This window comes from Crinia signifera, chromosome 19, assembly GCF_055691185.1.
Source record: "Crinia signifera chromosome 19, ASM5569118v1, whole genome shotgun sequence".
NCBI classification, from domain to species: domain Eukaryota; kingdom Metazoa; phylum Chordata; class Amphibia; order Anura; family Myobatrachidae; genus Crinia; species Crinia signifera.
The window spans coordinates 4,630,457-4,644,136 of NC_139226.1; the positions used below are offsets into that span (position 1 = coordinate 4,630,457).

General features: G+C 58.8%; 1 protein-coding gene across 10 annotated transcripts in view; it reads left to right on the forward strand.

Annotated features, from left to right (window-relative positions):
- The window catches only part of CROCC (ciliary rootlet coiled-coil, rootletin), an 80,273-nt gene that overhangs the window by 48,897 nt on the left and 17,696 nt on the right, over positions 1-13,680 (forward strand). For all 10 annotated transcript variants that reach the window (XM_083161856.1, XM_083161850.1, XM_083161855.1 and 7 more), the window contains 7 exons: positions 10,241-10,434; positions 10,749-10,876; positions 10,959-11,128; positions 11,215-11,394; positions 12,062-12,196; positions 12,516-12,659; positions 12,760-12,998. In XM_083161856.1, coding sequence (XP_083017982.1) covers positions 10,241-10,434; positions 10,749-10,876; positions 10,959-11,128; positions 11,215-11,394; positions 12,062-12,196; positions 12,516-12,659; positions 12,760-12,998 — 1,190 coding nt within the window. The remainder of the gene's footprint in view (positions 1-10,240; positions 10,435-10,748; positions 10,877-10,958; positions 11,129-11,214; positions 11,395-12,061; positions 12,197-12,515; positions 12,660-12,759; positions 12,999-13,680) is intronic.

Sequence of the window (13,680 nt, forward strand, 5' to 3'; positions counted from 1 at the left end):
TCAGGTGCAGGGGAAACAGGATACAGGGAGAGGAGGCTCAGGAGCAGGTGAGAAGGGATACAGGGGAGAGGAGGAGCAGGGAGACGGGGTACAGGGGATAGGAGGCTCAGGAGCAGAGGAGACTGGATACAGGGAGAGGAGGCTCAGGAGCAGGGGAGACGGGGTACAGGGAGAGGAGGCTCAGGAGCAGGGGAGACAGTATACAGGGGAGAGGAGGCTCAGGAGCAGGGGAGACGGGGTACAGGGGAGAGGAGGCTCAGGTGCAGGGGAGACAGGATACAGGGGAGAGGAGGCTCAGGAGCAGGTGAGAAGGGATACAGGGGAGAGGAGGAGCAGCAGAGACGGGGTACAGGGGATAGGAGGCTCAGGAGCAGAGGAGACTGGATACAGGGAGAGGAGGCTCAGGAGCAGGGGAGACGGGATACAGGGAGAGGAGGCTCAGGAGCAGGGGAGACAGTATACAGGGGAGAGGAGGCTCAGGAGCAGGGGAGACGGGGTACAGGGGAGAGGAGGCTCAGGTGCAGGGGAGACAGGATACAGGGGAGAGGAGGCTCAGGAGCAGGTGAGAAGGGATACAGGGGAGAGGAGGAGCAGGAGAGACGGGGTACAGGGGATAGGAGGCTCAGGAGCAGAGGAGACAGGATACAGGGAGAGGAGGCTCAGGAGCAGGGGAGACGGGATACAGGGAGAGGAGGCTCAGGAGCAGGGGAGACAGTATACAGGGGAGAGGAGGCTCAGGAGCAGGGGAGACGGGGTACAGGGGAGAGGAGGCTCAGGTGCAGGGGAGACAGGATACAGGGAGAGGAGGCTCAGGAGCAGGTGAGAAGGGATACAGGGGAGAGGAGGAGCAGAGGAGACAGGTTACAGGGGAGAGGAGGCTCAGAAGCAGAGGAGACAGGTTACAGGGAGAGGAGGCTCAGGAGCAGGGGAGACAGGATACAGGGGAGAGGAGGAGCAGGAGAGATGGGGTACAGGGGAGAGGAGGCTCAGGAGCAGAGGAGACAGGATACAGGGAGAGGAGGCTCAGGAGCAGAGGAGACAGGATACAGGGAGAGGAGGCTCAGGAGCAGAGGAGACAGGATACAGGGAGAAGAGGCTCAGGAGCAGGGGAGATGGTATACAGGGGAGAGGAGGAGCAGGAGAGACAGGGTACAGGGGAGAGGAGGCTCAGGAGCAGAGGAGACAGGATACAGGGAGAGGAGGCTCAGGAGCAGGGGAGACAGGATACAGGGGAGAGGAGGAGCTGGAGAGACGGGGTACAGGGTAGAGGAGGCTCAGGCGCAGAGGAGACAGGATACAGGGAGAGGAGGCTCAGGAGCAGGGGAGACAGGGTGCAGGAGAGACGGGGTACAGAGGAGAGGAGGCTCAGGAGCAGAGGAGACAGGATACAGGGAGAGGCGGCTCAGGAGCAGAGGAGACAGGATACAGGGAGAGGAGGCTCAAGAGCAGTGGAGACGGTATACAGGGGAGAGGAGGCTCAGGAGCAGGGGAGACACGGGGTACAGGGGAGAGGAGGCTCAGGTGCAGGGGAGACAGGATACAGGGAGAGGAGGCTCAGGAGCAGGTGAGAAGGGATACAGGGGAGAGGAGGCTCAGGAGCAGGGGAGACGGGATACAGGGAGAGGAGGAGCAGGAGAGACGGGGTACAGGGGAGAGGAGGCTCAGGAGCAGAGGAGACAGGATACAGGGAGAGGAGGCTCAGGAGCAGAGGAGACAGGATACAGGGAGAAGAGGCTCAGGAGCAGGGGAGACGGTATACAGGGGAGAGGAGGAGCAGGAGAGACGGGGTACAGGTGAGAGGAGGCTCAGGAGCAGAGGAGACAGGATACAGGGAGAGGAGGCTCAGGAGCAGGGGATACAGGATACAGGGGAGAGGAGGAGCAGGAGAGACGGGGTACAGGGGAGAGGAAGCTCAGGCGCAGAGGAGACAGGATACAGGGAGAGGAGGCTCAGGAGCAGGGGAGACATGGTACAGGGGAGAGGAGGAGCAGGAGAGACGGGGTACAGGGGAGAGGAGGCTCAGGAGCAGAGGAGACAGGATACAGGGAGAGGAGGCTCAGGAGCAGAGGAGACAGGATACAGGGAGAGGAGGCACAGGAGCAGGGGAGACGGTATACAGAGGAGAGGAGGCTCAGGAGCAGGGGAGACGGGGTACAGGGGAGAGGAGGCTCAGGTGCAGGGGAGACAGGATACAGGGAGAGGAGGCTCAGGAGCAGGTGAGAAGGGATACAGGGGAGAGGAGGAGCAGGAGAGACGGGGTACAGGGGAGAGGAGGCTCAGGAGCAGAGGAGACAGGATACAGGGAGAGGAGGCTCAGGAGCAGGGGAGACGGGATACAGGGAAAGGAGGCTCAGGAGCAGGGGAGACGGGATACAGGGAGAGGAGGCTCAGGAGCAGGGGAGACGGTATACAGGGGAGAGGAGGCTCAGGAGTAGGGGAGACGGGGTACAGGGGAGAGGAGGCTCAGGTGCAGGGGAGACAGTATACAGGGAGAGGAGGCTCAGGAGCAGGTGAGAAGGGATACAGGGGAGAGGAGGAGCAGGAGAGACAGGGTACAGGGGAGAGGAGGCTCAGGAGCAGAGGAGACAGGTTACAGAGAGAGGAGGCTCAGGAGCAGGGGAGACAGGTTACAGAGAGAGGAGGCTCAGGAGCAGGGGAGACAGGATACAGGGGAGAGGAGGAGCAGGAGAGACGGGGTACAGGGGAGAGGAGACTCAGGAGCAGAGGAGACAGGATACAGGGAGAGGAGGCTCAGGATCAGAGGAGACAGGATACAGGGAGAGGAGGCTCAGGAGCAGGGGAGACACGGGGTACAGGGGAGAGGAGGCTCAGGAGCAGAGGAGACAGGATACAGGGGAGAGGAGGAGCAAGAGAGACGGGGTACAGGGGAGAGGAGGCTCAGGAGCAGAGGAGACAGGATACAGGGAGAGGAGGCTCAGGAGCAGGGGAGACAGGATACAGGGGAGAGGAGGAGCAGGAGAGACAGGGTACAGGGGAGAGGAGGCTCAGGAGCAGAGGAGACAGGATACAGGGAGAGGAGGCTCAGGAGCAGAGGAGACGGGATACAGGGAGAGGAGGCTCAGGAGCAGGGAAGACGGTATACAGGGGAGAGGAGGCTCAGGAGCAGGGGAGACTGTATACAGGGGAGAGGAGGCTCAGGAGCAGGGGAGAGGAGGCTCAGGAGCAGAGGAGACAGGATACAGGGGAGAGGAAGAGCAGGAGAGACGGGATACAGGGGAGAGGAAGAGCAGGAGAGACGGGGTATAGGGGAGAGGAGGCTCAGGAGCAGGGGAGACAGGATACAGGAGAGAGAAGGCTCAGGTGCAGGGGAGACGGGATACAGGGAGAGGAGGCTCAGGAGCAGGGGAGACTGTATACAGGGGAGAGGAGGAGCAGGAGAGACAGGGTACAGGGGAGAGGAGGCTCAGGAGCAGAGGAGACAGGTTACAGAGAGAGGAGGCTCAGGAGCAGGGGAGACAGGATACAGGGGAGAGGAGGAGCAGGAGAGACGGGGTACAGGGGAGAGGAGGCTCAGGAGCAGAGGAGACAGGATACAGGGAGAGGAGGCTCAGGAGCAGAGGAGACAGGATACAGGGAGAGGAGGCTCAGGAGCAGGGGAGACGGGGTACAGGGGAGAGGAGGCTCAGGAGCAGAGGAGACAGGATACAGGGGAGAGGAGGAGCAGGAGAGATGGGGTACAGGGGAGAGGAGGCTCAGGAGCAGAGGAGACAGGATACAGGGAGAGGAGGCTCAGGAGCAGGGGAGACAGGATACAGGGGAGAGGAGGAGCAGGAGAGACAGGGTACAGGGGAGAGGAGGCTCAGGAGCAGAGGAGACAGGATACAGGGAGAGGAGGCTCAGGAGCAGAGGAGACGGGATACAGGGAGAGGAGGCTCAGGAGCAGGGAAGACGGTATACAGGGGAGAGGAGGCTCAGGAGCAGGGGAGACTGTATACAGGGGAGAGGAGGCTCAGGAGCAGGGGAGACGGGATACAGGGAGAGGAGGCTCAGGAGCAGGGGAGACGGTATACAGGGGAGAGGAGGCTCAGGAGCAGAGGAGACAGGATACAGGGAGAGGAGGCTCAGGAGCAGGAGAGGAGGAGCAGGAGAGACGGGGTACAGGGGAGAGGAGGAGCAGAGGAGACAGGATACAGGTAGAGGAGGCTCAGGAGCAGGTGAGAAGGGATACAGGGGAGAGGAGGAGCAGGAGAGACGGGGTACAGGGGAGAGGAGGCTCAGGAGCAGAGGAGACAGGATACAGGGGAGAGGAGGCTCAGGAGCAGGGGAGACAGGATACAGGTAGAGGAGGCTCAGGAGCAGGTGAGAAGGGATACAGGGGAGAGGAGGAGCAGGAGAGACGGGGTACAGGGGAGAGGAGGCTCAGGAGCAGAGGAGACAGGATACAGGGGAGAGGAGGCTCAGGAGCAGGGGAGACAGGGTACAGGGGAGAGGAGGCTCAGGAGCAGGGGAGACGGGGTACAGGGGAGAGGAGGCTCAGGAGCAGGTGAGACGGAATACAGGGGAGAGGAGGAGCAGGATAGACTGGGTACAGGGGAGAGGAGGCTCAGGAGCAGGTGAGAAGGGATACAGGGAAGAGGAGGAGCAGGAGAGACGGGGTACAGGGGAGAGGAGGAGCAGAGGAGACAGGATACAGGGGAGAGGAGGAGCAGGAGAGACGGGATACAGGGGAGAGGAGGAGCAGGAGCAGAGGATACAGGGAGTGGAGGCTCAGGTGCAGGGGAGACGGGATACAGGGGAGAGGAGGAGCAGGCGAGACGGGGTACAGGGGAGAGGAGGAGCAGAGGATACAGGGGAGAGGAGGAGCAGGAGAGACGGGTTACAGGGGAGAGGAGGAGCAGGAGCAGAGGATACAGGGAGAGGAGGCTCAGGAGCAGGGGAAACGGTATACAGGAGAGAGGAGGCTCAGGAGCAGGGGAGATGGGGTACAGGGGAGAGGAGGCTCAGGTGCAGGGGAAACAGGATACAGGGAGAGGAGGCTCAGGAGCAGGTGAGAAGGGATACAGGGGAGAGGAGGAGCAGGGAGACGGGGTACAGGGGATAGGAGGCTCAGGAGCAGAGGAGACTGGATACAGGGAGAGGAGGCTCAGGAGCAGGGGAGACGGGGTACAGGGAGAGGAGGCTCAGGAGCAGGGGAGACAGTATACAGGGGAGAGGAGGCTCAGGAGCAGGGGAGACGGGGTACAGGGGAGAGGAGGCTCAGGTGCAGGGGAGACAGGATACAGGGGAGAGGAGGCTCAGGAGCAGGTGAGAAGGGATACAGGGGAGAGGAGGAGCAGCAGAGACGGGGTACAGGGGATAGGAGGCTCAGGAGCAGAGGAGACTGGATACAGGGAGAGGAGGCTCAGGAGCAGGGGAGACGGGATACAGGGAGAGGAGGCTCAGGAGCAGGGGAGACAGTATACAGGGGAGAGGAGGCTCAGGAGCAGGGGAGACGGGGTACAGGGGAGAGGAGGCTCAGGTGCAGGGGAGACAGGATACAGGGGAGAGGAGGCTCAGGAGCAGGTGAGAAGGGATACAGGGGAGAGGAGGAGCAGGAGAGACGGGGTACAGGGGATAGGAGGCTCAGGAGCAGAGGAGACAGGATACAGGGAGAGGAGGCTCAGGAGCAGGGGAGACGGGATACAGGGAGAGGAGGCTCAGGAGCAGGGGAGACAGTATACAGGGGAGAGGAGGCTCAGGAGCAGGGGAGACGGGGTACAGGGGAGAGGAGGCTCAGGTGCAGGGGAGACAGGATACAGGGAGAGGAGGCTCAGGAGCAGGTGAGAAGGGATACAGGGGAGAGGAGGAGCAGAGGAGACAGGTTACAGGGGAGAGGAGGCTCAGAAGCAGAGGAGACAGGTTACAGGGAGAGGAGGCTCAGGAGCAGGGGAGACAGGATACAGGGGAGAGGAGGAGCAGGAGAGATGGGGTACAGGGGAGAGGAGGCTCAGGAGCAGAGGAGACAGGATACAGGGAGAGGAGGCTCAGGAGCAGAGGAGACAGGATACAGGGAGAGGAGGCTCAGGAGCAGAGGAGACAGGATACAGGGAGAAGAGGCTCAGGAGCAGGGGAGATGGTATACAGGGGAGAGGAGGAGCAGGAGAGACAGGGTACAGGGGAGAGGAGGCTCAGGAGCAGAGGAGACAGGATACAGGGAGAGGAGGCTCAGGAGCAGGGGAGACAGGATACAGGGGAGAGGAGGAGCTGGAGAGACGGGGTACAGGGTAGAGGAGGCTCAGGCGCAGAGGAGACAGGATACAGGGAGAGGAGGCTCAGGAGCAGGGGAGACAGGGTGCAGGAGAGACGGGGTACAGAGGAGAGGAGGCTCAGGAGCAGAGGAGACAGGATACAGGGAGAGGCGGCTCAGGAGCAGAGGAGACAGGATACAGGGAGAGGAGGCTCAAGAGCAGTGGAGACGGTATACAGGGGAGAGGAGGCTCAGGAGCAGGGGAGACGGGGTACAGGGGAGAGGAGGCTCAGGTGCAGGGGAGACAGGATACAGGGAGAGGAGGCTCAGGAGCAGGTGAGAAGGGATACAGGGGAGAGGAGGCTCAGGAGCAGGGGAGACGGGATACAGGGAGAGGAGGAGCAGGAGAGACGGGGTACAGGGGAGAGGAGGCTCAGGAGCAGAGGAGACAGGATACAGGGAGAGGAGGCTCAGGAGCAGAGGAGACAGGATACAGGGAGAAGAGGCTCAGGAGCAGGGGAGACGGTATACAGGGGAGAGGAGGAGCAGGAGAGACGGGGTACAGGGGAGAGGAGGCTCAGGAGCAGAGGAGACAGGATACAGGGAGAGGAGGCTCAGGAGCAGGGGATACAGGATACAGGGGAGAGGAGGAGCAGGAGAGACGGGGTACAGGGGAGAGGAAGCTCAGGCGCAGAGGAGACAGGATACAGGGAGAGGAGGCTCAGGAGCAGGGGAGACATGGTACAGGGGAGAGGAGGAGCAGGAGAGACGGGGTACAGGGGAGAGGAGGCTCAGGAGCAGAGGAGACAGGATACAGGGAGAGGAGGCTCAGGAGCAGAGGAGACAGGATACAGGGAGAGGAGGCACAGGAGCAGGGGAGACGGTATACAGGGGAGAGGAGGCTCAGGAGCAGGGGAGACGGGGTACAGGGGAGAGGAGGCTCAGGTGCAGGGGAGACAGGATACAGGGAGAGGAGGCTCAGGAGCAGGTGAGAAGGGATACAGGGGAGAGGAGGAGCAGGAGAGACGGGGTACAGGGGAGAGGAGGCTCAGGAGCAGAGGAGACAGGATACAGGGAGAGGAGGCTCAGGAGCAGGGGAGACGGGATACAGGGAGAGGAGGCTCAGGAGCAGGGGAGACGGGATACAGGGAGAGGAGGCTCAGGAGCAGGGGAGACGGTATACAGGGGAGAGGAGGCTCAGGAGTAGGGGAGACGGGGTGCAGGGGAGACAGTATACAGGGAGAGGAGGCTCAGGAGCAGGTGAGAAGGGATACAGGGGAGAGGAGGAGCAGGAGAGACAGGGTACAGGGGAGAGGAGGCTCAGGAGCAGAGGAGACAGGTTACAGAGAGAGGAGGCTCAGGAGCAGGGGAGACAGGATACAGGGGAGAGGAGGAGCAGGAGAGACGGGGTACAGGGGAGAGGAGACTCAGGAGCAGAGGAGACAGGATACAGGGAGAGGAGGCTCAGGATCAGAGGAGACAGGATACAGGGAGAGGAGGCTCAGGAGCAGGGGAGACACGGGGTACAGGGGAGAGGAGGCTCAGGAGCAGAGGAGACAGGATACAGGGGAGAGGAGGAGCAGGAGAGACGGGGTACAGGGGAGAGGAGGCTCAGGAGCAGAGGAGACAGGATACAGGGAGAGGAGGCTCAGGAGCAGGGGAGACAGGATACAGGGGAGAGGAGGAGCAGGAGAGACAGGGTACAGGGGAGAGGAGGCTCAGGAGCAGAGGAGACAGGATACAGGGAGAGGAGGCTCAGGAGCAGAGGAGACAGGATACAGGGAGAGGAGGCACAGGAGCAGGGGAGACGGTATACAGGGGAGAGGAGGCTCAGGAGCAGGGGAGACGGGGTACAGGGGAGAGGAGGCTCAGGTGCAGGGGAGACAGGATACAGGGAGAGGAGGCTCAGGAGCAGGTGAGAAGGGATACAGGGGAGAGGAGGAGCAGGAGAGACGGGGTACAGGGGAGAGGAGGCTCAGGAGCAGAGGAGACAGGATACAGGGAGAGGAGGCTCAGGAGCAGGGGAGACGGGATACAGGGAGAGGAGGCTCAGGAGCAGGGGAGACGGGATACAGGGAGAGGAGGCTCAGGAGCAGGGGAGACGGTATACAGGGGAGAGGAGGCTCAGGAGTAGGGGAGACGGGGTGCAGGGGAGACAGTATACAGGGAGAGGAGGCTCAGGAGCAGGTGAGAAGGGATACAGGGGAGAGGAGGAGCAGGAGAGACAGGGTACAGGGGAGAGGAGGCTCAGGAGCAGAGGAGACAGGTTACAGAGAGAGGAGGCTCAGGAGCAGGGGAGACAGGATACAGGGGAGAGGAGGAGCAGGAGAGACGGGGTACAGGGGAGAGGAGACTCAGGAGCAGAGGAGACAGGATACAGGGAGAGGAGGCTCAGGATCAGAGGAGACAGGATACAGGGAGAGGAGGCTCAGGAGCAGGGGAGACACGGGGTACAGGGGAGAGGAGGCTCAGGAGCAGAGGAGACAGGATACAGGGGAGAGGAGGAGCAGGAGAGACGGGGTACAGGGGAGAGGAGGCTCAGGAGCAGAGGAGACAGGATACAGGGAGAGGAGGCTCAGGAGCAGGGGAGACAGGATACAGGGGAGAGGAGGAGCAGGAGAGACAGGGTACAGGGGAGAGGAGGCTCAGGAGCAGAGGAGACAGGATACAGGGAGAGGAGGCTCAGGAGCAGAGGAGACGGGATACAGGGAGAGGAGGCTCAGGAGCAGGGAAGACGGTATACAGGGGAGAGGAGGCTCAGGAGCAGGGGAGACTGTATACAGGGGAGAGGAGGCTCAGGAGCAGGGGAGAGGAGGCTCAGGAGCAGAGGAGACAGGATACAGGGGAGAGGAAGAGCAGGAGAGACGGGATACAGGGGAGAGGAAGAGCAGGAGAGACGGGGTATAGGGGAGAGGAGGCTCAGGAGCAGGGGAGACAGGATACAGGAGAGAGGAGGCTCAGGTGCAGGGGAGACGGGATACAGGGAGAGGAGGCTCAGGAGCAGGGGAGACTGTATACAGGGGAGAGGAGGAGCAGGAGAGACAGGGTACAGGGGAGAGGAGGCTCAGGAGCAGAGGAGACAGGTTACAGAGAGAGGAGGCTCAGGAGCAGGGGAGACAGGATACAGGGGAGAGGAGGAGCAGGAGAGACGGGGTACAGGGGAGAGGAGGCTCAGGAGCAGAGGAGACAGGATACAGGGAGAGGAGGCTCAGGAGCAGAGGAGACAGGATACAGGGAGAGGAGGCTCAGGAGCAGGGGAGACGGGGTACAGGGGAGAGGAGGCTCAGGAGCAGAGGAGACAGGATACAGGGGAGAGGAGGAGCAGGAGAGATGGGGTACAGGGGAGAGGAGGCTCAGGAGCAGAGGAGACAGGATACAGGGAGAGGAGGCTCAGGAGCAGGGGAGACAGGATACAGGGGAGAGGAGGAGCAGGAGAGACAGGGTACAGGGGAGAGGAGGCTCAGGAGCAGAGGAGACAGGATACAGGGAGAGGAGGCTCAGGAGCAGAGGAGACGGGATACAGGGAGAGGAGGCTCAGGAGCAGGGAAGACGGTATACAGGGGAGAGGAGGCTCAGGAGCAGGGGAGACTGTATACAGGGGAGAGGAGGCTCAGGAGCAGGGGAGACGGGATACAGGGAGAGGAGGCTCAGGAGCAGGGGAGACGGTATACAGGGGAGAGGAGGCTCAGGAGCAGAGGAGACAGGATACAGGGAGAGGAGGCTCAGGAGCAGAGGAAACAGGATACTGGAGAGAGGAGGCTCAGAAGCAGGGGAGACGGGATACAGGAGAGAGGAGGCTCAGGAGCAGGGAAGACAGGGAGAGGAGGCTCAGGAGCAGAGGAGACAGGATACAGGGGAGAGAAGGCTCAGGAGCAGGGGAGACGGGATACAGGGAGAGGAGGCTCAGGAGCAGGGGAGACAGGACACAGGGGAGAGGAGGCTCAGGAGCAGGGAGACAGGATACAGGGGAGAGGAGGCTCAGGAGCAGGGTAGACGGGATACAGCAATACCGTGTGTAGAAGCTGGGGCTCATTCTCATTTCTCGTCTGGCAGGTAACGCGACAGAGAAACTCCCTGAGTGAAGACCTAGTGCAGTGCCGCAAGGAGGTGGAGCAGCAGAGTGAGAGCCTGCTACGGGCATCCAGGGAGAAGGAGGCCCTGATGAAAGATAAGGGCAGCTTGGTGGTACAGCTGACCGCCAGCGAGCGAGAGAACCGAGCGCAGTCAGAGGAGATCGCAGCACTCAGGTAGGGAATTATTATATTGGCCTAGGGGATTCTTGCTTAGAAACAAAATTATTCCTGTGATGTCTTGGGGTAGGGCTGACATTCCTGGCCAGCAGGGGGCAGTGTCACAGACCTCTCCTGCTTTGCTGACTATGGGCTGGGTGCACATGTAACTAAGCAGCAGGGAGACAATACACAGGTCGCTGATTCTGTATAGCCACAGCAGTCAGGCCGGGGAATGGCAGAGGCTGTAAGGGAGCTCTGTGGGAGAGGAGGGCCGGTGCAGGGGCCACAGGTTGTGGGATATGGATCCCAGTCACTCTCCCTCTCCACAGGTCAGAGAAAGAGGCGCTGGAGTCGGCCCTGTTTGATGTTCAGCAGCAGCTCACACACACAACGTCCCGCAAGGAGCAGCTGGAGGCAGAGCACCAGGGGCTGCGGCTGGCAAAGGAGTCTCTGCAAGGTAAGTACCTGGCGCTCTTCTGTGATAGGGACTGCACTGCAGGGCTGGTCTGTACAACCCAAAGTGTCTCCTGTCCCTGCAGCGGAGATCAGCTCTGTGCGCAGACAGATGGAGACTGAGGTCGCTAAACTAGAGCGGGACAAAGAAGCTGCAAACCACCAGCTGATGCACACAGAGAAGGAAGCCCAGGTTGCCCTAAAGAATGAGCAGGAAGCACACGAGGAGGACGTTGAACGTCTGCTCAGTGAGAAGGTACGTAACTACCCATGTGCCTCCTTCCTGCCACCCTACAACACCTGTGTGGGCAGGACCTGTGACTGACATGTGACACGTTGCAGGATGCTTTGCGTCTGGAGTTGGAGTCGGAGAAGGAAGACCTGGTCCACCAGCTGACCCAGGAGCGTGAGGAACTGCTGGCACGGTACGAGATGGAGCGTGAAGAGATGAGCGAGGAAATTGCGTCTCTGCAGCAGGAGCGAGATGACAATCTCTTACAGGCGGCAAGCGAGAAGCAGCAGGTGAGAGCAGCCAGCAAAATGCTGCAGGGATTAACATGGATCCAACCATCAGCCCTAGCTGTTAGACCAGCCGCACCTAGAGCGTTATTCATGAGGAAGTCCCAAACTTATTACACGTCCTGTCAGATCCTCACGTCTGAATTTCATTAACTGTTCATATTGTATGTGGGCATTGGATGACAATAAATATGTATTATTATTATTACATGTCATTATACAAGATCCCTCTCAGATGCAGCAGTACACACCCACGCTTCTAAGCGCCATGTTCACAGTCTCTCCATATATGGATCTAGACACACCCCTCAATGGGACGCTGTGCAAAATTCTATTACCAACTATAATCTCCCTGAAACTAGTTTTCTAAAGTAGGCAAGTATGCCACACCGGAAACTTTATGTCCCAGGGTCTCCGTAACACTAGGGGGACACTTTCTGTAATTAACCCTATACAGTGGAAATGGTCTGTCCCAGGCACACCTGACTTCCTGTCAGTAAAACATTGCAGGGGGGAAACTTTCTTTCCAAGACTTATATGACTTCCTGGCCATCACCATCCGACACTGTTAGGAGCAGGTTAGACTTAGTTAATCCAAATATGAGTATATGCATTATGTTTGTTCTGAGCAGGAATTGGGCTTGATACTGTTTATACACTGATATCGCAGGCCCTGTCCCTGAAGGAATCAGAGAAAGCGTCTCTCAGCGAGAAACTGAACAACCTGCAGCACACGCTGTCCGCGCAGAGCCTGGAGATGGAGCGTAACAAGAGGGAGAACCAGGCCAGACAGGAGCAGGACAGGGTGAGCACCTGGGTCTGAATACTGGTTATCTCTCTATCCTACATTTTCCTGAACAACCTGACATCAGAGCAGCTTCCAATGATGTCTCGTGACCACAGACCTGCCAGCCCTTAGGTGATGGATAGGTTTAGCACTTGGACAGACAGAAGAAATGTCTGTAAGGGGTGACCTCTGTTATTTGCCATATATGGTACCCCGGCATCACCGAAACGCTGATATTTGAGCTCACCTCTATGGAAGCACATATAAATCTGCGACCCTTTCATCGTGATCAGGAACCGTCTTATTCCAGAATAACTGTGTTTCACTATCTCCGCAGAGCACAATCCTCACTCTGAACTCAGAGATGAAGATTCTCCGGACGCAGTTTGAGGAATCACTGGAGTCTCATGAGAGAGAGCTGAAGAGTCTCCATGAACAGATCCGAGACCTCGGGAAGCAGCGTGAGGCGGCTCTTCGGGAGGTGGGAGCTTTATTACGTATAATCGGTTACTGGTACATTGCTTGGAGATGGTGTATAAGGGGAGAGGTAAATGTACGGAGCCCTTTGTGTCCCCTCCCAGGTGGAGGAACTGAAGACGCAGGTGTGTGTGGTGGAGGACGCCAGGGACGCGCTGCGGCGGGAGCTGATAGAGGCGCACAGGCGCGTACGTGATGGTAACGAGTCGGTGGAGGTCCACAAGAAGGAGATCCTGGACGTACGCCGATCCCTTGGAGATGAATCTAAAGCAAAGGAAGCATTCCAGAAATCTAATGAGGAGCTGCGCGGTGCTGTGCGCCGGGCGGAGAGTGAGCGCATTAGGTACTCCATCATCATTTCCCTGTACATTTGACAAAGTGAGAAAAGATGGAATAATTGTCATATTTAGCTGGATTTTCCTAATACTATTCCTCTCTCTCTCTCTCTCTCTCTCTTGTCCTTTCCTCTTCGAGATCCCTTACACTTCTAATGATCCCCTCGTCTTTCCTCTCTGTATCCATTCCTTTCCTCTGTGATCCATTCACTTCTCTTTAATCTGCAATCTATTCCCTTCCCTTTCTGTGATTTTTTCCCTTACCTTCCCTCGGCTATCGATTCTCTTTCCTTCCCTCTCTGTAATTCATTCCCTTTTCCACTGCCATTCATTTCCTTTACTCTGATCTATTCCCTTCCCTCTTTGTGATATGTTCACTTCCCTATCCTCTGTGATCCATTCTCTTCCCTTAACTCTGTGATCAATTCCCTTCCCTTTCCTCTGTGATCCGTTGCCTTCCCTTTACTCTGCAATCTATTCCCTTCCCTTTACTCTGCAATCTATTCCCTTCCCTCTATGTGATTTATTCCCTTACCTTTTCTCTGTGATCCATTTCCTTCTCTTTACTCTGATATGTACACTTCCCTTTCCTCTGTGATCCATTCCCTTCCCTTTGTGATCCATTACCTTCTCTTTACTCTGCAATCTATTCCCATCCCTCTGTGATTTATTCCCTTTTCTCTGTGATCC